Below are 26,865 nucleotides of genomic sequence, written 5' to 3'. Positions count from 1 at the left end.
CTGTACAGCTAGAGAATTTGCAGGTAGAGGTTGAAGCACTTGGAAAGCAAAAAGCGCCACTGGTAAAGGGAAAACACCTGGTAACTGAGAGCCAGTGTTTCCCACAATTGCCGCCCCGCCCTGCTCCATGTGCCACATGTCCAGCAGTGTGCTGAAGGGGGCAGAGAAAAACGTGAAGCCAGAGAGGCTGTAAAGATTCTAGAGGAATGGGAAAGCAGACAGGCCAAAAGGGCCTTGGAGACGAGTGCTCCGCTAGAGGAATTCTCTAGGGCTGCACAGGCACCGTCAGCTTTTCCAGTCTGTGTTCAACATCTCCCTGCTAATGATGGTGGTGAGGCTCATGATGAGATGGCATGGCGTCCCGTAGATATGCTAAGTTTAAAGCATTTTAAAGAGGCGATTGTACGGTATGTTAAAAAAAATGTTAAGTAACTGAGCCTCGCAGCATAGACTTATTCCCCAAGATTGGAAGGGATTGGTGTCAGCTGTGTTAGAAGCTGCTCAACAGTTACAGTGGCTATCGTGGTGGAGAAATGAAGCCAGGAGAACAGAACAATAAAACATGACAAGGGGGCTAAATGTTAAAGATGAATTGCCTGGTGAAGGGCGTTACGCTGATTTAAGAGAACAAACCCGATCTGAAGATGTAGTAATTGAACAATGTCGTGTTGCATCTTTAAGAGCTTGGGACGTGGCTGAGGAGCCTGGTAAAACCACCACTTCATTTCCTAAGGTATTTCAGGGCCCTGGAGAAGCCTTCACAGAATTCTTACAGAGATTGGGTTCAGCTGTAGGTAGAGCTCTACCAGATCCTGAGACCAGACAGGCATTGACACTGATCACGGTGTATGAGAATGCGAATACTGAATGTCAGAGAGCAATTAGACCATTAAAAGCATGAGGAGCCCCATTAGATGAGCGGATGAGAGAGAGAGTTGATATTAGCTCTCCGGAGCATCAAAACAGTATCATAGGCCAAGCTATAGGTAGAAGTCTCAGATATGAAAACATGTGGTGCTCTGTGTTAAATTAGGTCATTTACAAAGAAACTGTAAGGTTAAAAGTTCTGGATTTCAAAATAACAGGTGCACTCATTTTGGACTAAATGCTACTCAGAGAAGAGTACAAGGAGCTTCCGGCCAGGATGGTGATGATGTGCCAAGACTTCCAGGATATTGTAGCCACTGTGGGAAGGGAAAACATTGGTCTAGGGGTTGCCAATCCAAGGGAGGTGTACAAGGTAATCTCTTGCCATTGGGAAACTAGTGGAGGGGCCTGTTAGCTTGAGGCCCTGCAGTCAACAATACTAGCTTTCTTTGGTCAGCCAGGAGGTAACAAACTTGCAGGAAAATGAAGACTATGTATCGATGACTTAATGCATGCTACTGAAGGCAGTGCAGCTTTGGATCTGGCCGCAGATAAATCTTACACTAACCCCACAGGTTGAATGTTACAAAATAATCACTGGTGTTTATGGTCCTTTACCTTCAGGGACAGTAGAAATAATCTTGGGAAGAAGTGGGTTAACTTCTCAAGGCTTTATTGTGCATCCTGATATTATATATGGGGACTGTAAGGAAGAAATGAAAAGCATGGCACGTGTAAATTAAGAGATGCAAATTAATGTAGGGGATAGAATTGCTCAGCTGTTACTGTTTCCTTACATCAAGGGCAAAGCCACTCCAGTAGAAAGAGCAGGTGCATTTGGGAGTACTGGAAGACGTGTGTTCTGGCAAACCATGGTTAATGATCAGAGACCTAAACTAATGGTACAAATGAATGGCATTGAAATAGGTTTGGTGGATATAAGAGCAGACGTCACAATCCTTTCTCAAAAGTATTGGTTTATACACAATTTATAGGAATTGGTAAATTATCTCAAATCAGACAAGGTATACGGTGGATTAATTGTGTGGGACCAGAAGGGCAAACAGGGAAGCTGAGACCCTATGTGGCTGACATATCTATAAATTTATGGGAAAGGGATCTTTTTATAACAATGAGGTACTCAAATTAATATTCCTACAATCCCAGAGACAATTCCTGCTTCACAAAACAATCTGTCAGATATTTTTGGTTAGTAGGTTGAAGACTGGATGCCCCAACAATAGAGAAAGCCTGTGACTGTCCAGGCAGTCAATTCTCTCTGCCCTGGCTATACTTCTGGAAGTTGCTTGCCTGCACTTCCTTCATATTAGATATTTGCTCAAGTCTCTGATGGGGTTGAAGACTAGATAGCCATAGTATTACTGTAAGTGTTAGTTTAAGAGCTAAAAACATGTTTAGAGGCCGATAAGTGTAAATTATAATAAAGTGATTTAGAAAAACTTTGGACACTGTAAGACTCGATAGGATAGGATAGAGGAATAACTTCTCCAAGATTGTCAAATACAAATGGACTGGTCCTTTTAGTTTTCATCATTATTTTTATTGTATATAGTTTATTTTTTTTAATAGAAAGGGGGATATGTAGTGGATGTGCACATGTTTTTGTTTTGATCCCAAGTGTGGGATATGTAATGGATGTAAACAAGTTTTGATCCCAAGTGTTGAGATGGGGAACAGACTTGTGAGAGATCAGATGTTTATCCAGTAGATGAACCATCTCGTGAGGGGGCTTGGTTTTTTGCCAGCTGAAACACATCTTAGTACAGACTCTGAGAGATTTTATATATATATAAGCCCAAAACAGGAGGCGGGGCTTTTTGAGTCTTGGTATTGTTTGGCTGTTCACTGCTCCACTTTGAGACGCTCCTAAACCACTGCAGAGAACACTTCAGGGTTCCGGGTTCCGGGTTCCGGTTGCTGGTCTGCTGAAATCCTGCCGACTATGCCAGGGGAATCGCTTCCAGGATCTGAGTCCAAAAAGGTCTACATCTCCTGTTCCCATTAACCTCTTTTCTCTCCTATCTAGGGCAGGTGGGTTGGAAGGGAGGTGTAAGCATTAAAGAACCTCAAAGTAGGTTTGGAAAAGGCTACAACCTCCTGAGGTGTATGACACTGTACCTAGATAGGGGTGCATTTTAATGTATATACCAGATCACATCACATGTGTTTGGGGGACTTTTTAAAAATAGGCATTTATGATGGCTCTCTGACCTGCCAGGCTCAGGTATGTGGAATTCAAATTTGTAACTGGCCATGCACAGTGGTGCAAGCCTGTAATCCCAGCACTCAGGAAGGCCGAGGCAGGTGGATCACTTGAGTTTGAGGCCAACTGGGTCTACAAAGCGAGTCCAGGACAGTCAAAGCTACATAGAGAAATCCTGTCTCAAAAAACTAAACATAAATAAAATAAGCAAACAGAGTGAATCCTCAAGGCCGTGACTTTGGGATGGAAAAATGAGAAAGCGAGTATTGACTCTGAGTGGTAACCTATGTTTTACACTAAGCAAAGAAACACCAAGGACTCATTTTTGACCAACATCAAGAGATGTTGGCTCAAATCCTCAAGCCAGACCGCCAGTGCCAACAAGGTGTGACGTGGGAGAGCAGCTGGCCCCGGGCTATTGCCTCAGTGAAACCCTGACAAACCAAAGTAGTTCCAGACCCCTGAGCCCACCAGTTGCAAGCCATCATTTTGGCTTGCTATTATTATCTCCGTATGAGTATGTGCATGTGGAGGTCATCCTTGGGGGCTTTTCCACAGGCATGGTCCACCATGTTTACTGAGACAAGTTGTCTTACTGGGGCCTGTCCCTGTTTCTGCTTTCCCAGGGCTGAGATTACAAGTACAAGGCCCAGCTTTTCATGTGGTTGCTGGGGTCAAACACAGGTCCTCATGCATGTATAGAAAGCAGATTTCTGACTGAGCCATCTCTCTAGACCTTTCTGTTGTTATTTTTATCTTATCAAAGAAGGGAACTTGCAGGACTAGAAATCCTAGTGACCTCTGTAAATTACAGTCAAGGACTTTGAAAGCACCTCTGTACAGGTGGTTAAGGGCGATTCTCAGAACACCTGACTGCACACACAGTCTTTAACATACACAGCCTACTAGGCAGGAAGCAGTCTGATTTTTAGGACGTTTATTGTTACTTTTTTTTTTTTTTTTTTTTGCAGTAATAGATGAGGCACAAATACCTCCTGCTTCTCCAACACTGCAACAAAAAGGACAATAGTCAAGGGTAACAAGTGAAATTAAAAAACAAAAACAAAGGCCTAAGGTCTGGGAGACAAACTTGACTACCATCTATGTGTAGAAACTTGTAACTGACTCCAGCCTCGCCTTGCAAACACTATCTTCTTTTCTGATTGATCACATGGTGTCACAGTCTCCTATCAGAGAGGACGCAGGCAGGCTCAGCTTGCTAGGGTGGTGGACCTCTGGCCATCCACCTGCGTCTGCTCAGCTAGCTGGAGCTTCACATCTCGCTACTCACATGCTGTCAGCTTTGAAAGTGACTGGTACATGTCAGGCTGTCAGAGGGACAGCACTCTCCCTGACAACCCCAAACTTACCTCAGTCACAGTGGCCCCCGATGGCTTGTGTCTGCCTGGGGTCTCAGCACTGAGATACGTGGGTATCTTGCGAGGGATGCTTACTGTGTGTGGACCTGAGACCTCTGAGGAGCCCTGAAAGGTTTCTGGTCCCTGGTTTGAATCTGGCTATATCCCCTCAGTTTGTGAAGGAGGCAGAATAGCTGTTTTCCCAAAGGAAAGAGCCAGATGCCCAGCAAACGCTGATATAAACCCTTGAGCACAGACAGCAAGCAAGCTAGAGGCTGACAGCTATTTCTTAGTATCAAGGGGTTTCAGAAGCAGTGCGGTCTCCTGGCTTAGCATCTGCTCCAAGACTCCTGTGTGTCTGGTGGCTGAAATAAGCCAAATTCAGGATGCAACAGGGACTAAGTGTTAGGAGCAGTGTGGCTGCAGACGGGGGCCCTTGGATGTATTAGTGAGCCAAAGAACACTCTGGGGCTAGAGATTTCCTTTTGTTTCAAATGCTATGAAGTTATGAGCCCCACCCCAGCCCAGAGAGTAATTAATGTACAGACGGGCAAGTCTGGAATGCAACATATTGTAAAGCAGTGTGACACCTGCCAGGAAGCTGGCCAGGCCAGGCCGAGGCTTAGCAGGTTGTGCTCATGTCTCCAGCGTTCTGCACCCTCATGGACCAGAGCTCTGAGGGCGCCTACTGGCTTTGTGTGCACAGCAACAGAAGGCAGCCTGCCAACAGCTCTGAGAGCAGAGCGCACTGTGCGAAGGCAGCGGTGAGGGGTGGTATGCAGAGCCCAGGGCTTCGCCTGAGGGGCCAGAGACTGGGGCCCACCAAGCAGCCAAGGCATGATGAGATGCCTTAGCATTGTAGAGCATCTCTGGCCCACTTTCAGAGCCTAGGACTGGGAATGCTACATGCCACCAACTGTCAAGTAAGGCATAGGAGCCACCTACAAGGCCACTTGGTTCTATGTCTTTGCCGCTGGCTATGGAGAGATGGGGGAAGGAGTAGAGAGCACCGCTATGTATACACAGGCTTGCCACAGCTGCTCCACAGGCCACCTCTCCACACTGTGGCCACTGGGCATGCAGACAAGGTGAGTGGCTGCCAGGGTATTAAGGCAGGTTCACAGCTCCCACCTTGTTCTACAGCAGGGAGTGGGGACTCTCAGGGTGTTGGCACAATCATAAAGGCAGTGTGGCCTGAGCTTGGACACTCTGAGCTTAGCAGCATCACATGCCCCTCTACAGCCTAATGTGAGTTAGGTGTCTCAGTGAGGACCTGCAAGTCAGAGGGAAGAGCCATTTGCAAGGCCAGCTGGGTTTGTGTTTCTGTCATTAGTGAGGGCATGCGTGTGCCTCTGCACACCTGAACCTTGGTTAAGTTGTGTCAGCAAAGAACAGTTTCTGTAAGGAGGAAGAAAGCTGTGTTACCAGGTTTTACAGATCACCAGAGCGATGGTGTGGGTTCAGTAGTTTCACAGTCCCTGGATTCAGTAGCTATCACTGATACTCCCACATCCTCTTGCCTGGCGCTTGCTGGTGTGGCTGGTAGTCCAGCATTCTTGAGCCAGGTATTAATGGTGTGGATTCGAGATGCCCACTGCAGGTCCATGCAGGTGACAGACACACCAGCGCCGTGGCCACGGGCCACAGGAGGACAGCAGTGCGCTGTCTCACTGCAGCATGATGTCTTTCAGGTTCTCCTGCAGGATCGTGTCCTTCACAGCATGAAACACGAAGCGGATGTTCTCGGTGTCTATGGCAGTGGTGAAGTGGTGGAACAGGGGCTTGCTGCGGTTCCGGCGCTTCCGGTCAAAGCACTGCACCAGGTAGCGCTGCACGTCCTCCAGCCGGTGCGGGTCGCCCTTGAAATCTGGGAAATGCTTCTTAATGCTCACCGACTTTACCTTCTCCACTAGGAGGTCCATCTTGTTGAGGAAGAGGATGATGGAGACGTTGAAAAAGAGCTTGTTGTTGACAATGGTCTCGAAGATGTTCATAGACTCCACCAGCCGGTTGGTGCGCCTGTCCTCCATGAGGACCTGGTCGTACTCGCTGGAGGACACCATGAACAGGATTGACGTGATCCCGTCGAAGCACTGGAACCACTTCTGGCGTTGTGACCTCTGGCCGCCCACATCCACCATCTTAAATGGGATTTTCTTTATAACGAAGTCATGTTCCACGATTCCCTTGGTGGCTTTTCTGGCCAGCAGGATGTCTTGCTTACTGGGGAAGTAATTCTGGAAAACATGGGGAAGAGAGACATTTGAGAAGGAGGAAAAACAGGAAAGGATTAGCATACAAAAGCTTGCAGAAAGACAGGCTGCAGGAGAAAGAGATATGGACTTTTACAAGAACATTTAACCAAGTACTAAAAGCAAGTCTCACGGACAGAACTGTAAATCCATCGCACAACAAAATAACAGGACTAAACACCTCATTTCGAAATGAATACAAGCTCTCTGGCTTGAGACAGAATGGCCAGAACCTTCAGTTGGGCCTCATGTAAAAAATTAGTCCAGTGTTCTTTGCTAGAAGAGATGAAACATCTTTTTCATTTATTTCTTTCTCTAACATAGGTATTGGTTTTTTTCCCCCTTAGCTTCCAGAGCTCATATGTTCTAAAACCGTTCCACTGACTAATTTAATTTAGGTTGTGTATTATCTAAATGAAATCTGTGAGATATTTGGTGTGTTTGGCTTAGAAGCTTTTCTTTTTTTGGGGGGGGGAGCTGAAGATAAAACAGAGCCTCCTGCATGCCCTGCCACTGAGGCACACACCCCAGCCCCTCACTGGGGGATTCTAGGCAGGCGCTCTACCACTGAGCCACGCCCCAGCCCCTCACTGGGGGATTCTAGGCAGGGGCTCTACCACTGAGCCACGCCCCAGCCCCTCACTGGGGGATTCTAGGCAGGCGCTCTACCACTGAGCCACACCCCAGCCCCTCACTGGGGGATTCTAGGCAGGCACTCTACCACTGAGCCATGACCCAGCCCCTCACTGGGGGATTCTAGGCAGGTGCTCTACCACTGAGCCACACCCTAAGGTCCTAACTGTGGCAACTCTCAAACCCCTTTAACTCTGCATTTGGAAGGCAGATCAGAACATTTGTCCACTCATGTCTCAGTCTCACCAAAAAGCCAAGAGGCTGTGACCAGCACTAGTTTGGAGTAACTTACCAGGTGATAGGGGACAGAAGAGATCTGTCCATCATACTATGAGGATAGAGCAGTGAGATCCAGATTAAGACACTCGGATGAATAATGTGGGCACTTCAGTCAATATATCAAAAATGGAAAAACAGTAGGGAGAAGAAAATCTACACATCAACAGACATTTTAGGGACACTACCCAACTGCAACGAGTGGGGCTCATTAGGAGGTCAGTTCAAAATGTAACAAAAGCAACATCTCCAAAGAACATTCATCAGGGGATGGAGGAACTCTCCCAACTGCTTGGTTGCAGGTGGGCACTGGGGAGCTCTACTGGTCTTTCAGGAGCACAATGGCAATGTGCACTGATCTTATTTTTCTGTTTTACTGAGACAGAACTCCCAGGCTGGTCTCAAACTCTTGATCTTTCTGCTTAGGCCCACTGAGTGCTGGGATTCCAGAACATCTAGAATTGAGAGACTGAGGAGACGGTGACAACGGAGGTGCTCCTGGCAGGCAGGCAGGCAGGCTTGTAACCAAGGCTGCTGGGAATGATCACCACTTCACCATACTCTTTGCTCTGGCATGTGCTAGAATTTCTCTACCAGAGTAAGTGACAAGAATGCCTCCCTTGGCCCTAGCTACAGCTCCTCTGTTTATCACAGGGACTGGGGTGAAACCATTCTCCCAGGGCAATCTCTTTCCTAAGACCAGGTGGATAGAGCTGATTTTTTTTTTTTTTGAGACAGGGTTTCATGTCTGCACTGGTGGTTCAGTGGTAGAATTCTTGAGACAGGGTTTCTCTGTGTAGCCTTGGCTGTCTTGGACTCGCTTTATAGACCAGGATAGCCTTGAACTCACAGCAATCCGCCTGCCTCAGCCTCCCGAGTGCTGGGATAAAGGCATGTGCCACCACGCCCAGCTCGATAGAGGTGATTTGGAACATGACAAACAATTCACAGGAACTGGCTGTGGCAAGCTGGAGCCTACTGTCTGCTTTGGTCTCCACATCAAATTTTCTAAGCCTGGATGGTATGCTGGGGTAGTGGGGAGAGGAGGGCTACTCACCAGCTGGCCAATCCGGTCTAAGTTATCCAGGAAGTACTTCACTGATTCACCCTGTCATGAAGAAGAACAGTCACTGCTCAGTGTTGACAGAGGAAGCCAGAGGGACAGACAAAAGGATGGAGCTTGGGGGTGTGGGGGCAGCAGGGCTGTTCTGCTGTGCAAACAGGAAAACAAAGTCTTTTTTTTTTTTTTTTTTTTGTTAACTCGATACAAGCTGGAGTCATCTAAGAGGGACTATCAGTTGAGGAGTTCCTAAATCAGATTGCCTGTAGACCAATCTGTGGAACATTTTCTGGATTAATGATTATGTGGGAGCGCTAAGGCCACTGTGGGTAGTGCCACCCTGGGCAGGTGGTCCTTGGGTTGTATAAAAACGCAGATGAGCAAACCAGAAGTGAGACAGTGAGACAGTGAGAGTGTGTGTCCATGGCTCTGGGTTTAGCTCCTGCCTCCAGGTTCCCTGCCCTGCCCTCCCTCAATGACGGGCTGTGATGTAACGTACGAGCCACATAAACCCTTTCCTTCCCCAAGTTGCTTTGAGTCATAGCAATGGAAAGCAAAATAGGACAGTACATGTAGTTTAAAAATAACCCAGGTGCGGTGGTACGTACCTAGAATCCCAACTCCTGGGAAGCTGAGACAGGTGGATTATCACAAGTACAGGGCCAACTTGGGCTACACTAATCCCGGTAGGCTTACGTATCAACAGTTTATTTTAGAGACAAAACAACAACCAAACAAAAATAATTCCCAAACTCCACAACTTAAAAAAGAAAAAAAGAAGCTGTTTAGGCTGAAGCTGTGGCCCAGTTGCTATAGTGCTGGTCTAGCGTGCAGCATGAAGCCCTCAGTTCTACCCCAGCACTCGCAAGCTGGGTGTAGTGGGCACTCCTGGAATCCTAGCCCTTGGGAAGTGGAGGCAGGAGGGTCAGGAGTTCAAGGCCACCATCAGCTACAGAGCCAGTTTGAGGCCTGTGATATGCAAGAACCTGTCTCAAAACAAACAGCAAACCAAACAACTGTTAGTCTCACATTCCAGCCCCAGACTGAAACTGTTCCTGGTGCTTTCCTGCAGCCTTATGGTGTAGATGGTGGATACTGGCATCTCCAGGCCACACCAGCAGTGATTTTGCCTCTGATACACTAAGTCCCGTGGAGAGGGGACAGGGAAGGACAGGCAGTCCAGTTTCTAGAAGCATGTATAATTCATGACACAACGAGGACAATGATTAGTCTCTTTCTGCTGGACACAAACTGAGCCACTGAGCAGCCTACGCCCCTCTCTGTGTGCATCACTCACGTCCCTGCCCTCTAGGAGTGCTGGGGAACTGAATGCAATGGCACTCACAGGGCCAGAAAGGAGATGGTGGCTCCCAAGTGGTGACTAATGAGAGTGACACAGAGGAAGTGTGCTGAGCATGCAAAACTTCCTTCAGAAATCAAAGACTGGGCTGGCAAGATGGCTCAGTGGTAAGAACACTTGCTGCCCAGGCTGATGACCTAGTCTGATCCCTGGAACCTATGAAGGTAGAAATTAAGAACTGATTCCACAAGTTTTTGTCCTCTGACCTCTACATGTGTGCCATAGCATGCATGTGCCTATATGCATCCACACACAAAATCAATGAACAACAACAAAAACAAACAAACAAACAAAGAAGGAAGGAAAGAGAAAAAAAAATCTTTAGACTGGAAAACAATTCCTTCATGAATCCCAAAGAATGCATCTCTCTAAGTTCCATGAGAACCTAGTCTGAAAGATGAGAGTAGGCCTCGGCTCACTTGCTGCCTCCACTTTGTACATTCTCACCTAAGTATATAAAGGCAAGGCGTCATACACATGCAACAAGATGCCCCTGAAACAAAAATTATTCTTTTGCTTGGTGTGTGTGTCTGTGTGTAGGCCAAAAGACAGCCTTGGGTGTTAGCCTCAGGAATACTGTCCACCTCCTCTGACAAAGGCCCTTTAGTAGTCTGGAGAGCATCAGGTAGGCTAGCTTGCCAGTGAACCCCAGAGTTCCTCCTGTCCCTGCCAACAGATGCTGGGATTACAAGCATGCATGACCATTCCTGGCTTCCTGTGTGGGTTCTGGGGCTCAAACATGCTTGTGAGGCAACTATTCTGCCATCCGAGCCATCTCCCAAGTGGCACAGTTCAGGTCTTTGACAAGGAAAGGCCATGACAGGACACCCATTATAGCTTGTGACTTTCTGACGAAAAGTTGAGAACAGGGCCCACCAGCTTCTAAGTTAGTTTTATTTGTTGTTTTTAAAACCTTTGTGAAGGGGTCTCAAGATGTGGCCTAGGCTGGCCTTAACTATGGTCCTCCTGCTTCCGTTTTCTTGGTGCTGAGTGACAGATGTGCACACAAAGCCTGGCACTTGTTTGTCTGTCTCTCAGTTCCTTGTCCCAGATGGCCCGGAGGAAGAGGTGAACAGTCACTTCCTTCCTCTCTGGAGGGAAGGTCATTGGGATGATTCAAAAGAGAAGATTCTGTTCCAGCGACAGCAGCACTGAAGTCTCTCCCAAGTCATCCCTCATGATAAGCAACAAAGACAGGCCTGCTGGTTGGCAGCCACGTCGGGTGGGAAGAGACACCACAAGCTCTCATCTCTCCTGGCAACCTGGGCTCCACACACAGCTATGTCCACCCTCCACAGGAGGAAGCCATTTCAAGAGGCCAAGTGGCTCAGCTCCTGTGCTGACTTTTCCCTCTCCTGGTCCTGTCTACACATCCCCTCCCCCAACACAAAGACAGGAAGCTGCTGGATCTTAGTGGCTCCACTATGTCATCTCAGCAGGCTGGGGTGACAGCTCACAGCCTGGGCCACTCCCTCTTGGTTCTACTCAAGCAGTAGCAGAAGCAGAAGGAAAGAGTCCTGTCTAGGGCTTTGGGTGCATGCTTGCCTGTGTGTGTGTGTGTGCGCGCACACGCATGCATGTGTGTATATGCACCTGTGAGTGCTAGTGTGTGTGGCACAAGCCCCAAGGACAGACTTGGTGTCATCCTCAGGACTGCTGTCCATCTCTGCTGACCAGGGTGTCTCAGTGGCCTTGAGCAGTTTGTGCATGTCTTCAAGGCTGACTGATGTTAGACATTTCCCTGGTTGCTCTCTTAGGTGGTGGCATCAGCACAAGGAAGGAGGAGTCCCTACTTAGTGCAGTATGTGGCTACGGATTAGTGGCACAGCAAGGTGATGTGCACTGGGGTCTTGAGGACGCAGCCAATGGTGGCCGGTCATGAGGAACAGCTGAGAATGGTCTTTGCTGACAGCTCTCAAGAAAATGAGGACATTAGTCACACACCTTAGAAGAGGGCACAGATGACACCTGGACTGCTCAGGATCCAAGATTCCTCATGCGTTTGCTCTCCCGCTCTCCATCCCTCACCCCCCCTACACACACACACACCCTGTGCACTAGGCCTTGGTGGCTTTAAGTTGCTATATTGTGGGCATTTGTTTGTTGCCTGCCTCTGCTTCCCAAGTGCTGGAATTAAAGGCGTGCATCACCACCCTGCTATTGTGGGCATTTGTGATGCAGCTATAGAAAGCAACATTTTAGGGGTGAGGAACTATGAGCCATCACAGAAAATGTCATGCCCCTTAGTGTGTCCTCAGCCCCAGCAGTCCCTTGAGCTTTAGAAGTCCTGGTTACTGCATACAATCTTCACCCCTTTAAAGCCCTTTAGAGATTCTTTTTTGTTGCTGTATTTTTGAGACAGGATCTCACCATATAGCTCTGGCTGTTCTGGAATTCACCATGTAAACCAGGCTGACCTTGATCTCAGAGAGATCTATTTGTCTTTGCCTCCTGACCACCTTGGGGTTAAAGGTGATTACAAACCTGGCTTTCTTTTAAATTTTTTCAAAAGTGTGTGTGCATATGTGTGTGTGTCCTGATACACAGGACAACTTGCAGCAGCTGCCTCCAGGGGCTGGCTGCCACCTTTACCTACTGAGCCATTTCATCAGCCCAGTGTTTACTTTTCACAATTGACTATGCCAGACACTTCCTCTTGCCTAGGTCAGTGAGCCCCTGACTGTCCACTGTCGAGCACTGGTGTAGACCCACCCCACCAGTGAGAGGGACCCACCCAGCCACTGGCAGAGCTCTTAAACAATCAAGAAACCGCATGGCCTGCTGGGAAGTTCTAGGGTTGAAATCAGGTGAGTCAGTACCTGTTTCTTCAGCTCCTACTAGAAAGCCCCTGGGTTTTTACCCCATTCCCAAATAGAGCAAAGACTTAGAAACAAAACACTCAGCAGTTCAAACTTCCAATAATCCTTGCATTAGAGAGGAAAACAGCTGGGTGGTGGCGCACGCCTCTAACACCAGTACTTGGGAGGCAGAGGCAGGAGGATCTCTGAATTTGAGGTCAGCCTGGTCTACAGATTGAATTCCAGGACAGCCAGGACTACATAGAGAAACACCATTTCAAACAAACAAACAAACAACAAAAAAGAAACAACAACTGAGAAAGGCCCCCTCCTCGGCCTGGACCTAAAGGCTCACATAGCAGGCAAGGATCTACCACTAAGCACCAGCCCCTATATTTTTCATTTTGAGACAGGCTTTGGCTAAATTGCCCAGGGTATCCTTGATCTTGGATTCAATCCTCCCGAGCTTCCAAAGTAGCTGGGATGACAGGCCTATGCTATCAGGCTTAGCTCTGAGAACATTTTCAAAGCCAATAATGTACAAACCTGTATCTAGTGTGGTTATCAGAGCTACGGCATCCTGACACACTTCACAAGTGAGAGGGGACGAACAAGGCAGGGAGGTAATTTTGACCCTGAGGAAGTCTCAGGGACTGGGAGCTTGCTCGAAGAGGCTGGCCATACCCAGCCAGGGATGTTTCTCTTCCTCTTTTGTTTTGTTTTTTTTGAGTCAGGGTCTCATGTGGCCCAGGTGGCCTCCAACTCTGAGTGCTGGGATTACAAGCATGCCTGGCCTTACAAGTATTTATATACATAAAGTTAAAACACAGGCAAAACTAGACAGAACACTAGTTATAAAAAATTAATAGATAAGCCAGTCACGGTGGCACACACCTGCAATGCTGGTCCAGGAAAGACCGAGACGGGTGTCCCAACCCAGCCTGGGAGACAGAGCCTAGCTGCAAATATAACAAGGAAACCAAACCTCCCTAGTACACACACCATGCTTCCCAGGAGCTACATACAAGTTGAGGAGGCCTTTGGCTGTTAACAGCTTTCTGCAGAGGGAGAGGCAGGTGTCACTGTCCTCCAGCTACAGATGTCAAAGTAAGGCTGTGGTTAAGGAGCTAGCCCAGGTGCAAGCTGTGTGCTCCCCAGTTTCCTAGTTAGCAATATTTAGGTGACAAAACGAAGATAAAGGAATAAATGCCCCTAGCTCAGCACAGTGGCTCTGTGGTTCTTGTGGCATTTATTCTAAGTTTTCAGCAGTGTTTTTAATCTGTTATGGGTCTAGAACTATTTGGCTACTTTTAAAATGTATATGTGCTTTCAGAGCAAAGTTTGTAATTGTCCAGGAAGTGAGAAGTGTTCACATAGTTCATTACTTTTAGCTTATCTTAGTATTGTTGTATGTTTGCCCATGTGCAGGTGCACAAAGGCTAGAAGAGTTGGTTCTCTCTACTGTGAGCTCTGGGAATCAAACTCAGATAGTGTAACTTGCAGGGCAAACACTTTTTACCCACTTAGCCAGCTCTTGAGCCCCTACAGTAACTTTCTAATGTTAGGTCAACTCACTTTCTTGGAACAAGCTCAATTTGATCATGACTTATTATATGTATGTATGTCTATGTATGTGCAGATATGTGCAGATATGGAGAGGCCAGGGGTCAACTTTGGCTATCTTCTTCTATTGTTTTTAACCTTACTTTCCTCTTTTATTTCTTCTTTTTTGTTCCACCTTATTTTCTAAGACAAAGTCACTGAAGCAAGAGATCACCAACTTGGCTAGACTGGCCAGCAGGCTCCCTAACAAGGTCCGCCTGTTTAATGCTGGCAGTGCTGGGATCTGAACTCAGGTCCCCATGCTTATGCAGCAAGCACTTTATTCACCGAGCCACCTCTCTAGGCCATTTCTTTCTTTCTTTCTTTTGAGACAGAGTTTCTCTGTGTAGCCTTGGCCGTCCTGGACTCTCTTTATAGATCAGGCTGGCCTCTGCCTCCCGAGTGCTGGGATTAAAGGCATGCACCACCACACCCGGCTCCAGCCTGTTTCTTATTAGGCCTTTTATTGAGACAGGGTTTTACTATATAGTCTAGGCAGGCCTGGGTCTTGTGATCCTCCTGCCTCAACTTTCTGAGTGCATGTACCCAATCATCATGCATAGTCCAGGTTGTTTTTACCAAAAGAAAACTAGTCAGGCTTACGCTGAGATGCTTTTCTGGCATCCCTGTGCCATTCATTTCCTCCTGAGCCTGAGTCCAAATACTCTATGAGCAGACATGCATCAAGGGGGATGCGAGCTAGTACAATACTGATCCCAGAGTCAATTGGAGTGGTGAATCCCATTCTGGTGGCTGGGGAGAGCTAGGAATGTCCCTCCAGTTTATAGCTAGTACTGGTGCTGCCTTCCTTCTGGGAATGATGTGCTGCCATCTCTGATGAGCTCTGTGGAGGTGCTCCTAAAGGTACACTCACAGCACAACCTAAACTAGGGAAGTCTGCCTGTCTTCTGTCCTCCTGAGTCTCCCCAGGCTCCTTCCCTAAGTCCACCCTCACTTCCTTCTCCAGGCAGGTCCTGCTAGAAGCTAAGTTTAGTTTCTCCCTCAGAGATGCAGCAGCTGGCCCAGCTCTGCTTGCTGCAGATGGGCAGCCTGTGTTCCCTCAGAACAGAGTGCTGGCCTGTGTGGCCTTCCCACTCCAGTGCATTCTGGCTGGCTTGGCTCTCATAGGTCTGCAGGCCCCATGACAGTCTCGCTCTGCTACCTCTCCAGGCCTCCGTTTCTCCCCTGATGCCAGGGCTGACTCCAGGCTGATAGGGATGGATGCTCATTTGGGGGTAGCTGATATGAAGGTAGGATTTGTGACACTGCAGAAGAAAAGCAGGAAAACTCTATGCAAGCTTCTTCATTTTACCTGATGCCACTGTGGCCCAGGGGAAGAGAAAGCTGAGAGGCATGCCTCTTGCAGGCTAGCCAAGATACAATGGCATACTTTTATTATGTGTGTGAGTATTTTGCTTGCACGTATTATGTATGTACACCGTGTATGTGCCTGGTGCCTGTAGAGGCCAGGAAGTGTCAGATCCCCTAGGACTGGACTTAAGGACAGTGGTAAGCCCTCTTGTAGGTGCTAGGCATCAACCTGAGTCCTCTGCAAGAACAGCAAGTATGCAGGCACACCTTTAAACCAGCCTCCCAGCTGAAAGTTCAAACTAAATGAGTGATATCTGATTTACTTCCGACAGCTACTGGTTTTTATTTATTTACCAACAGGTTCACATGTAGGCCCAGCTGGCTTCAAACTCGCTGTGAAGTCTAAGCTGACCTTGCACTTCTGATGCTCCATGCATGAGGAGGGCCCATCAAGTGTCTTCCTCTGTTACTCTCTGTCTTACGCTTTTGAGATGGGGTTTCCCACTGAGCTGCAAGGTAGGCTGGCAGCCAACAAGCCCCAGCAATCTGCCAGTTTTGGCCTTCAGAGTGCTGAGATTACAGGCGTGTGCACAGCCACACCTGGCTTTTTATGGGAGTACTGGGGATTTGAACCCAGTTTCTCTTGTTTGCTCAGCAAATGCTTTTATCAGCTGAGCCACCTCCTCAGCTCTTCATTAAAAAAAAAAAAAAGTCTGCCAACAGCCCAAATGGGCTACTGGAAAAGAAAAACTCTCAACACTGCTAAAATCAAGAGCATGGGTATGCAGGAGGCTGAGGTAGGAGGAGCACATGAAGTAAGCTGGGCAACACAGGGAGATCCGAACTCAACACAGCCAGTGGCAACTCAAACAAATGAAAAGCTGGGGCTGCTAGCCAAAGTGGTGTCAACAGGTCTGCAGTCATGGCAGTAGGGAGACTGAGGCAGGACAAAGAGTGCAAGGCTAAGGGGCTGGAGAGATGGCTCAGCAGTTAAGAGCACTGACTATTCTTCCAGAGGTCCTAGTTCAATTCTCAGCAACCACATAGTGGCTCACAACCATCTATAATGTGATCTGATGCCCTTCTCTGGCCTACAGGTGTACATGCTGGCAGAGCTCTGTATACATAATAATAAATAAACAAATCTTAAAAAAAAAAAAAAAGAGTGCAAGGCTACCTTGAGCTACAGAGACTCTGTCTCAAAAGCCATGCTGAAAATGCAGGTTAGTAATAATAGTATGCCAAGCCCTGGGCTCTATCCCCTATTTTACACACACACACACACACACACACACACACACACACACACACACACACACACACACACACACACACACACACACACACACACACACACACACACACACACACACACACACACACACACACACACACACACACACTGCATACCCATACACACTTGGGACCTCACACAGTTTATCTTGCTAATCCAAACACGGTGCAGTGAAATCTCCTTTTTTTCTCAGTTGAAGAAACCAAAGTTCACACATTAACTTGGCTATGGTCCAAAAGCTAGTAAAGGATGGGGGGATGACTCAGTCAGTTAAGTGTTTGCTGGGCAACTGTGAATACCTGAGTGTGGATCCCCGTGTAAAAGCTGGATGGAGATGCACATTTGTCACTCTAGTGCACACGTGTGTGTGAGACCCTGTGGAGAGTGAGAGAATAAAACACCCAATGTCAGCCAGGTGAGGTGGTGCATTTTAATCCTAGCACTCGGGAGACAGAGGCAGGAAGATCGCTTTGAGTTCAAGGCCAGCCTGGTCTACAAAGCAAGTCTAGGGCAGCCAGGGCTACACAGAGAAACCCTGTCTTGAAAAACTAAAAATAAAAAACAAAACAAAGAAACAAAACCACCCAATGTCAACCTTTTGGCTTCTACATGTATGTCCACACACATGCATAAATATATACTTTCTCAGACACCCAGACACACACACAGACACATACACAGACACACACACAGACACACAGACACACAGACACACACACACACACACCCACACACCCTGAACTCTTCACTATGTGCACGGCCTGAGAACTGTGGACTACAAAAGGCTACTGACCAGACTTTCTGTCCACAAGTGAAGTGCAACTGTGTCTCCTACAGACGACACTAGGCCATCTAAATGAAGGAAGTAGCTCCCCTCTGAGAAGACCAGGGGCACAGAGCTGCAAGACACGTGGGGCCAGGCATATGAAGTCCCTCCCATTTGGTGGTGGAGGTTTGCCAAAGGGAAGGGGTCACAGCATCTTCCTATTGGCTATGTCAAGGCCTTGACCTCCTCCACCACAGGCTGAACAAAAGGGAAAGAAAAAGGCTCAAAGCAGCTTCTGCCTGCCAGACACTGAGTCATCCCTGGTGTGGGGGCAGTGGGCTCTCTGAAGCAAGAAAGAGGCAAGTTCTGCCATGCAGCCCAGGCGCTGTGGCCAGCTGGGAGGCCAGGCGGAGGGCAGGGAGGCCCAGGCTCCCCCGCGGGGCCTATCCAGGCCTCCTGTTCCTCATAAAGAGCCCTTGTGCTGTCTCTCTTGCCTGGATGCTCTGGCTCCTGGGACTGTGGCCCCAGGACCACTGACTCAGCAACCACCCCTTCAACTAGCATTCTCAACGTGGACTTCGGGAGGATGAGGGACTGAAAGCGCCTTCCTGGCTTCTGACCAGAGATAACAAACAGAGGTTGCCTTCTTTCTTTTCAGAGGTTCTCACTTCTTGACTGTACTGCTACGAGGCTAGCAGGATTTTATGAGACCCTGCTCCAACCCGCCCTCCCCCGACTCTCCTGCATGCACACAGAACCCCCTCCATCACACAGTGGTGTAAATAGCAAGTTGCTGTTACCATGCCCCTCAGGAGATGTAGACACAGAATGACCTCATCTGACCATGAATGGCAGCACACACTTGCTAACTTGCTAGTCTGACAGCTTCACATGGCAGATGCTCAGCCCAGCACAAGTGGCCCTCTGAAGGATGTTTCCCTTGCTTGGCTCACTGTGAGTCAAGGCCTTGTCCGATACAGTAAACTCCCTTCATTCACTCCTGCTGCTCTGTGAGGCTAACTCTGTGACACACCTGCTACTCAGAGCCCAGACCCATGTGTACCAGGAGTGTTTTGACACCAATAGCCCCAGGGTCTAAGGCTGACTCAATGCAGGGGGGGAAAAAAAACCAAAAAAGCTGGCTAAGGCTAGAGGACCCTAAGCTCAAAGCCAGCCTGGGCTGCACAACAAGGCCCTGCCTCACAATACAAAGCAAAGTGAGGGAGGGCTGGGAAGGAACTCTGTGGTGGAGTACTTGCCCAGAGTGTATGAGGTCTGAATTTGATTTCCAGCACCACCCTCCCACAAAAGAAACAACTCAAGTATAAACATCTGGATATAGATGAAGTTATGACACTTGCGTTTCTCAATGACTGACAAGTATGAAAACAAACAGTTGGTTAGGCAACTTTGCATAAGTGTGTATTCTGCTTATGTATTGTTATTGGATTGTTTCATCATACTCAAATTTTGATTGTGTGTGTGTGTGTGTGTGTGTGTGTGTGTGTGTGTGTGTTGTACTCAAGGCTTGCCTTCTTCCTGCTTCAGTCACCTGAGTACTGAGATTAAAGATTTATGCTACCACATCTGGCTTCTCTCTAATTACTCTTAATTAACCTAAAATAATCACATTAACTGCAGCCTTACAAAAATAAAAATTACCATACAAAATAAATCAGATGAGGGCTTTCTCCAGGTTCTTTTTTTTCCCCACCAACAGACAGTTTCCATACAGAACTCCATGGCGGGAGTGCACGGGCCCAGATAGGTAAGACTCAATGAATGCATGAAATTACTTCTATGGATGCTGGGCATGGTGGTGCACACCTTTAATCCTTGCACTCAGGGAGGCATAGGCTGGAGGATCTCTGTGAGTTCAAGGCCAGCCTGGTCTACATAGTGAGTCCAGGACAACCAGGGCTACAGAAAGAAACCCTGTTTCAAAACAAAACAAACTAACCAACCAACACAAAAAACCCCCAGCCAAACAAAAAACAAAACAAAACAAAAAAGAAATTACTTAGATGAAACCACTTGCCGACAGAAAGCATACTATAGCTAACATTTAAGTTTCCTGACCATGCCTGTCTTTCTTTGTGTTTTCTAGAGCTGGTGTGTCAGGCCAGGAGTGGTGTACACACATGGAAGCCCAGCACCTGGGGAGCTGAGATGATGAGTTGGAGGCTGGCCTAAGCGACAGAGAGAGTCTGTCTCAAACCAATGCGTTAGCCATTCAAGAGTGGAGACTTGGGGCTTCTGTGACGGCAGTGCCACCTAGAAGGGTGTTCTTCACAGAACAGTCTGGAATGCTCAGAAGCCAGGCCACCTCTGGGTACCTCCTTGGAGCAACATTAGGCGTTTACGCAGGAATAGCGCCAGGTGAAGTGTCATCTTCCCTTAGCCTGAGTGGCAGGGGCTTTTTGGACAAAGTGGACATTTAAGAGGTGTCAATGACTTGTCTCTCAAAGCAACATGTTTGCTACTTTTTTTGGGGGGGGGGGGAATTTAACTTGATATTTTTGAAAAATTTCAAAACTCGGTAAATAGAAGTACATCACAAAGTTTGGCTTCTTGAAGCTGGCTGGCAAAGATAAAATATTTTATCACATTTTACCCTCAAGTGAGTGAGTTCCTTTTGAGAAGAAAACATTCATTGAGAAGTTGGGGGGTGGAGGCCCAGAGCACTTGATGCTCTTGCAGAGGACAGAGTTTGGGTGTAAGTACCCACATCAGGCGAATGAGAACTGCCTGCCTGTACCTCTAGCTTCAGGGGACCCAACACCCTCTCTGGCCTCTGAGGACATCCACATGCACACACTTTGCTGATTGTTCTAGTGGGGGCCTCCCTGAGGAGGAGTTTGTCTTCCCAGGTAAATGTTTGGAGGACTGTGAATAGGAAACAACAAGCAAGCCTTCTGTGTGACGTTCCCTTTCCATCCTTGCTATTACAAACACTGAACCTGGAACTGCCTTTTTAAAAGTAACCATCACCAAGGGACCCAGTTTTCACAGAATACAGGATGATGTTGGAGGATGGGAGCAACAACAGCTTAAAAAATAAGGCCTCAGCCCCAGTGAGTGCTATTCATATTTATCCTTCATTTAACAGCTTTGGAACAACATGGTTTGGTAGCACAGGCCTGCAATCCCAGCCACTAAGGGAGACTGAGGCAGGGATATCTTAAGTTCATGGCCAGCCTGGGCACGTGAGTGAGACTGTCTCAAAAGACAAACTGAGAAGAGGGCTGGGGATGTAGCTCAGTGATAGAGCCCTGCCCAGCATACATGAAGACCCAGGTCCAAGCTCAAGTAAGAAAAAAGGTGGGACAAAGCTGTTCATAGCCGCGCTGTCCTTAGTAGATAAAACATTGTTCATCCAAACAATGAAACACAGCAACAAAAATGCATGGTATATGATCCTAATATAGGATGCATGTAGCATGTATAATCTGAGGGAATCTGAAATATGTTAATGCTAAGTCAAAGCAGTCAGCGATAGGCCAGCTGGAGACATGCCTCAGAAGGTAATTTTTTTTTTTTTTTTTTTGGTTTTTCAAGATAGGGTTTCTCTGTGTAGCCTTGGCCATCCTGGACTCACTTTGTAGACCAGGCTGGCCTCGAACTCACAGCGATCCGCCTGCCTCTGCCTCCCGAGTGCTGGGATTAAAGGCGTGCGCCACCACGCCCGGCTATGGCTCAGAAGGTAAAGTATCCTCAGAACCCATGGAAAAATCAGGATGTGGAGGTGTGTGCCTGAAACACCAGCACTGGGGGTGGTGGTGATTAATGGCCAGCCAGTCAACCAATCAGTGACCTCCAGGTTTAATGAGAGACCCTGCCTCAAAATTTAAGATTCAGAAGGCTAGAGAGTCAACCCAGAGCACTGGCTGCTCTGGCACAGACAGGGCTCAGGTGTCCTAGCACTTACATGGGAGCTCACATGTAGCTCTAGTTTCTGGGGGATACAATGCTCTCTTCTAGCATCTTTGGGTACTAGATATACACACGGTGCACAGATACACACGAAAGCAAACCACCCATACACAAAAAATAAATACTAAAAGTGCTTTAAAGATAATATGGAGAAATTAAATGCGGTAATACATTCTTTTAATGTCAGCACTCAGGGTGGATCTCTGTGAGTTCAGGGCCGGCCTGGTCTACTTAGTGAGTCCCAGACCAAACAGGGCTACACAAGGCCCTGTCTCAAAACAAAACAAAGAGGAAAAGTTGACAGAGGACAGTGACATTAATCTCCTGGCCTCTACATGTACATACACTGTAGGGCTCCCTTTCCTACTGCCCCACAACAGCACAATAAAAGAACAACAAAAGAAGCCAGCTATTGTATGACTGCTTTTACAGGAAATACCCAGGAAGCCTGCAGGCACGGACTAGCTGAGGGACTGTCTGGGGTGGGAGCTGGCCAGTGTGGATGGGTGTGATGGGTCTCACTGCTGTGATGGAAATGTTTTAAAAATGGGTTTAGGGCAATGTTTGCACAACTTGGGGAAATTTACTGAAAGTCCTTGGATTATACTCTTTTAAAAAGCTGCATAAAAAGAACAAAGTTTCCACAAAGCCAGCTTATTTACTTATGACAGCTCCTGCCTTACTTAACGAGGAGGATTAATCATCTCCATTTAATAGCCCTGAGCAGCTCAATGCGGGATCAGGACTAAGATCTATTTCAGAGCCTCAGCTCGCAGAGCAGGAGCACTTGCTCCAATTATATAGTCTGTTACAGGCTGTGTGCATCTTTATTAAGCCACAGCTATTTGACAAAATAGCAGCAGGAAGTTAAACAGACCCTGCATGTCAATTAAAAGGAAACTGGGTAGGAGCCCAAAATGGAAGTACAAGCTCCAGCAAGTCCCCTTCAAAAGGTCCTCAGAGAGTGGCTAGCCTCTGGGAAGGAAGGTGGGGGATTCCCAAAGTGGATCCCTACTTCCTTGAGGCAGTAAGGAAATGAAGCATGTTCAAGGCGCTACCCCACAGAGCCATCTCCCCAGCCCCAGGAACTCCTTCTCTCATTGACAAAGAGAGAGCCAGGTGTGGCACTCAGCCTATAATCCCAGCAATCACCGGTCCAGGCAAAAAGACCACCATGGGTTCAAGGCCTGCCTGGGCCGCAGAGTGAGATTTTCTTCAAGAAAAAATAAAGATGGTGGGAAGGAGAAAAGAAAAAAAAAAGAAAAAAAAAAAGCCACATTTAAAACATGTGTCATGAGAAAGGGGAATCGAGGTAGAATTATTACAGCCTTGCTGCCTGTTAGAAGTTTATTAAGATAATTTGTTCCTTACAGCTCCATGGTGGGAGGTTTCAAGGGTCAGAAAACATCATGAGAAAACATGACCTGAGAAAGAGGGGGAGACAGGGACAGAGGAGAGAGGGCCGAAACAGCCAGCAGATGGTAGCTCTCAGAATAGTTCTTACAGCTCTTCTCTAGGCCTGAAATTACCTCAAAACAAAAACCAAAAAACTAAGAACTGACAATACAGACATTGTGCCTTTGTGAACACCAGCATAAAAGCAACCAAAAACCACTGGACAGTGCTTCCAAACAGAGAGAGCTGTTCAAGCTCCTAAACCAGAGGAGAAAACCAGGGACCTGCAGGGAATGTGCCTTCAGAATGGTTTCCCACCCCACCTCCTGCCACCATCTCTGCTGCTCCCTCCAGGCCAGTAGGACCTTCTGTGGACATGCACACCCTGTTCAACTACTGCTCCAGGGACTAATGGGTAGAACGGCCCCTGACTGCTGGTTACAGACCCAGCTCTCCTATGGGGACATCTGGAGGACTAGCACAACGTCTCCTCTAGGGAGGCTGGTCTGCATTTCCTAGAAGGCTCCTTGAGGCTGCGGCCCTGCTCTCTCCTAGAAGAGCTTAGGGTCCTGGGACTGTCCCCATGACAGCTGAGCTGCTGTGTGGAGGTTATTGGCTTGAGAGCATGACTCTTCTGCACCATTCCCGTAACACTGTTCACAGTTAGCCATGCTGGGCTTAGCTTTGGCTTCAGGGCAGCAGAGTTTGCCATGTCTCTGTGTCGTATCTTAGGGATTCAGTGTCAGCTGGCCTGCTCCCTGTGCTGGACCCCATCTGAGTGTGCTTGGGGTTTTCTCAGATTCTGAGCAAACCCTGTTTACAGGGCAGCCCTGGGGCCTCTCCCCTCCTTCCCAGCATGTGCCAGTGGGTCCTGGAGAGACTGATTACAGCTGGACTGGCATCAGCCCTTTCCTCTCAGTGAGTGAAATCCTTGGAGACTTAAGAAGCACTAATTATGTTAAACGCCCGTCCAGGCTGGGTGCACAGTGCTGAGGCAGATGGATTAGAAAGCAACAATCTACTGTGTCATGAAGGAAATGAAGACCTTTCCTTTGATGAGAAGCTTTTGAACACCAGGAACCTAAGTGACTCTCAAACCTCAGCCTTTGACATCTGTAACCATCTATGTTCAAGTTTAAGGGGAAACAAGGTTGTTTCTGCCAGGCTGATGGCAAAAATCTCAGTACGAGATCTGCCAAATGACTGAGTGGGCAGAGAATAATGGGTGCTCTGTGAACATGACACCCCTCTTCTGACTCAAACATCCAATTAAAGGTGAAGATCAAAAGAACATGCGGAGAGGCCCGTGCCTCGTATTCTTAAAGGTTAAGGCATCCCGGAGAACTTGGTCAGTGAAGGTGATGGATTAGTGAACCAGACTGTTAAAACCAAAGGACAGAACCCGAGATGCAGAGCACAGGAGCTGCTAAATGCAAATGGTCTCCATTCAGTTTTCCTTGCCTTTAAAATTTTTCCCTGTATCTTTATTTTATATGTATGGGTGTTTTGCCTGCATGTATGTCTGTGCATCACATGTGTACCTGGTGTCCGCTGAGGCCAGAAGCAGGTATTGAATCTCCTGTGACTGGAGTTATAGCTGAGTGCAGGGAATTCAACCAGAGTTTTCTAGAAGAGCAGCTGAGCCATCTCTCCAGCCTGTCATTTAGCTTTCTAAACACAAAAAACAAATTCCTCTCTAATCAGTTTCTTGGTGCCTAAGTTTTATTCTAGTAGGCATGGCTGTTAGGATGTGGCTTTGCTAGGAGACAGCATGTTTCTCTGTAGCCCAAACTTGCCTCACACTTGCAAGGCCTCTTGAGCGCTGGGATCATAGCCATGCAAGGCAGAACAGTCTTCTATTTCACAGCCTTAGTCTGGCTGAAATATCACCACAGAGTGGCCTGAAATTAGACAGTCAGCTTGAGCTGCCCTGGGAGACAGACATGTAAGTGATGGGTCCTGAAGACACTGTGGGTAAAGATCAGTAAAGAGCCACAGAGGTGGAACATGATGTGAGAATCAAGGCTTGAGGCCCCTATGGTGGTACATACATATAATTCTAGCACGCTAGAGGCAGAGGCAGGATCATGAGTTCACGTTCAATACCATGAAACTGCTCAAAATTGGAGACACGGTTTAAAGCACTGATTTTCATTCTTCTGAGTTACCAGAGCTTAGGACTCTGGTGCCTGGTGTCTGAGCTGGTAGCTGGAGGCCTGAGCTAGCTCTATCAATAAACACAGCAGAGAAACAGAACTGCCTGGAGTTTGTGCAGCTGAAGACCCAGGGCACCAAACATACAGTAATATTAGATACCCTGTTCCAAGTGGTGGGTTTTCCCAGGAAGGCCAGGAACCGTTAAGCCTAGGAACTACAGTAGATTTCCAAGTGGACAGGCATGGTAGGGCAACAGGGCATCAGAAACACCCGAGGAGCATCTTACAGATATGCCAAGTGCCATCCCAGTCCCCTGGAGTTGGTCAAGGGGTGAATGGCCCAGACTGTACTCTGAGAAGGTCTGGCCAACTAACATGGTGGTGACACACTGTGTTAGCAAGAGAGAAGTGCAGCGGCTGTGGCAGAGTCCTCACGGGGAACATGAGCGAGGCTGTGAGCTGGACACTCAGATGGGTCTTCACAGGCATGCGCACTGATTCTGCACAAGCCCTGCTCATCCACGAGCCACTGAAAATGGAAGGGTGCTGGTTTGGGGAGGATGGCTAGAGATTTGGCTCAGCAGGTAAAGTGCTTCCTATGCAACACAAAGACCTGGTTCTGACCCCAACATCTATGTAAAGAGGTGCTCATGGCAGCCATCGCTGATAACTCCAGCTCTGGAGAGTGGGGACAGACAGATCCCAGGGGCTGGCTAACTAGCCAGTCTAATCCAAACTCAGTGAGACCTTGTTTCAAAAAACATGGTGGAGATAAGAGCTGTTGCGGGGGGCGGGGCGGAAGGTACAAGTCTAATGACCTGAGTTTGATTGCCTGAACTAGCCAGCTGCCCAGGATATAAAACGGGCAAACCCACCCCATCTCCTTCTCTTACTTTTTTTTTTCTTTCTCATTTCCCTCTCTTCCCTCTGTCTCTCTCTTGCTGCCTCTGTCTCCCTTTCTCTTGGGGTGCCCCTTCCCCTTCCCTGTCTCCCATGCTCCTATAATAAACTTCTCCATATCATATCTGTTGCCTGGCATCTTATTTTTCATATTTAATACTCAGTATGATTCTTTCTCCTTTCTGACCTCCTGAGCTTTGTGTTAGATGGTGACATCCACTGGCATTCACCAGGGTCCCACCGCCAGAGGTGTGCACACCTTTACCTGTACTTTGAAAGGATGTTCAGCTAGAAAGGCTGGAGGCAAGAGACTGTAGGGAAAAAAAAAAAAAAAAAAAAAAAAAAAAAAAAAAAAAAAAGGATATTTCACTACAATTAAAAAAAGAATTAGGAAGCTGGGTGTGGTGGTACACGCCTATAATCCCGGCACTCAGAGAGGCAGAGGCAGGCGAATCCCTGTGAGTACAAGACCAGCCTCGTCTACAAGGTAAGTCCAGTACAGCCAAGGCTACATAGAGAAACCCTCCCCAGCCCTCCCAAAAGAAGATGGATAAAGGAGGCAGAACAAGACAGCCATTTCACTATCCTACGGATGGCCAGCCAGATCAGAGCACACCTTGCTTTTCTGAAGTGCTTGTTACCCAGGGTTCACTAAGAACAGTGAACAGTGCAGCGCCCTT

The 26,865-nt window shown here is 47.7% G+C and overlaps 1 protein-coding gene across 1 annotated transcript in view; it reads right to left on the bottom strand.

The window, feature by feature from the left end:
• Window positions 1–6,093: 6,093 nt before the first annotated feature.
• Window positions 6,094–26,865, bottom strand: part of Gna12 (G protein subunit alpha 12) — a 75,506-nt gene continuing 54,734 nt past the window's right edge. Inside the window, exons 3-4 of the mRNA XM_051161133.1 lie at window positions 8,668–8,718; window positions 6,094–6,686 (exon numbers count right to left, since the gene is read on the bottom strand). Coding sequence (XP_051017090.1) covers window positions 6,117–6,686; window positions 8,668–8,718 — 621 coding nt within the window. The 3' untranslated portion in view covers window positions 6,094–6,116. The remainder of the gene's footprint in view (window positions 6,687–8,667; window positions 8,719–26,865) is intronic.

The sequence above is a fragment of the Acomys russatus genome, chromosome 19 (genome assembly GCF_903995435.1).
Source record: "Acomys russatus chromosome 19, mAcoRus1.1, whole genome shotgun sequence".
Lineage (NCBI taxonomy): Eukaryota > Metazoa > Chordata > Mammalia > Rodentia > Muridae > Acomys > Acomys russatus.
This window is presented reverse-complemented; position numbering and strand designations above follow the sequence as displayed.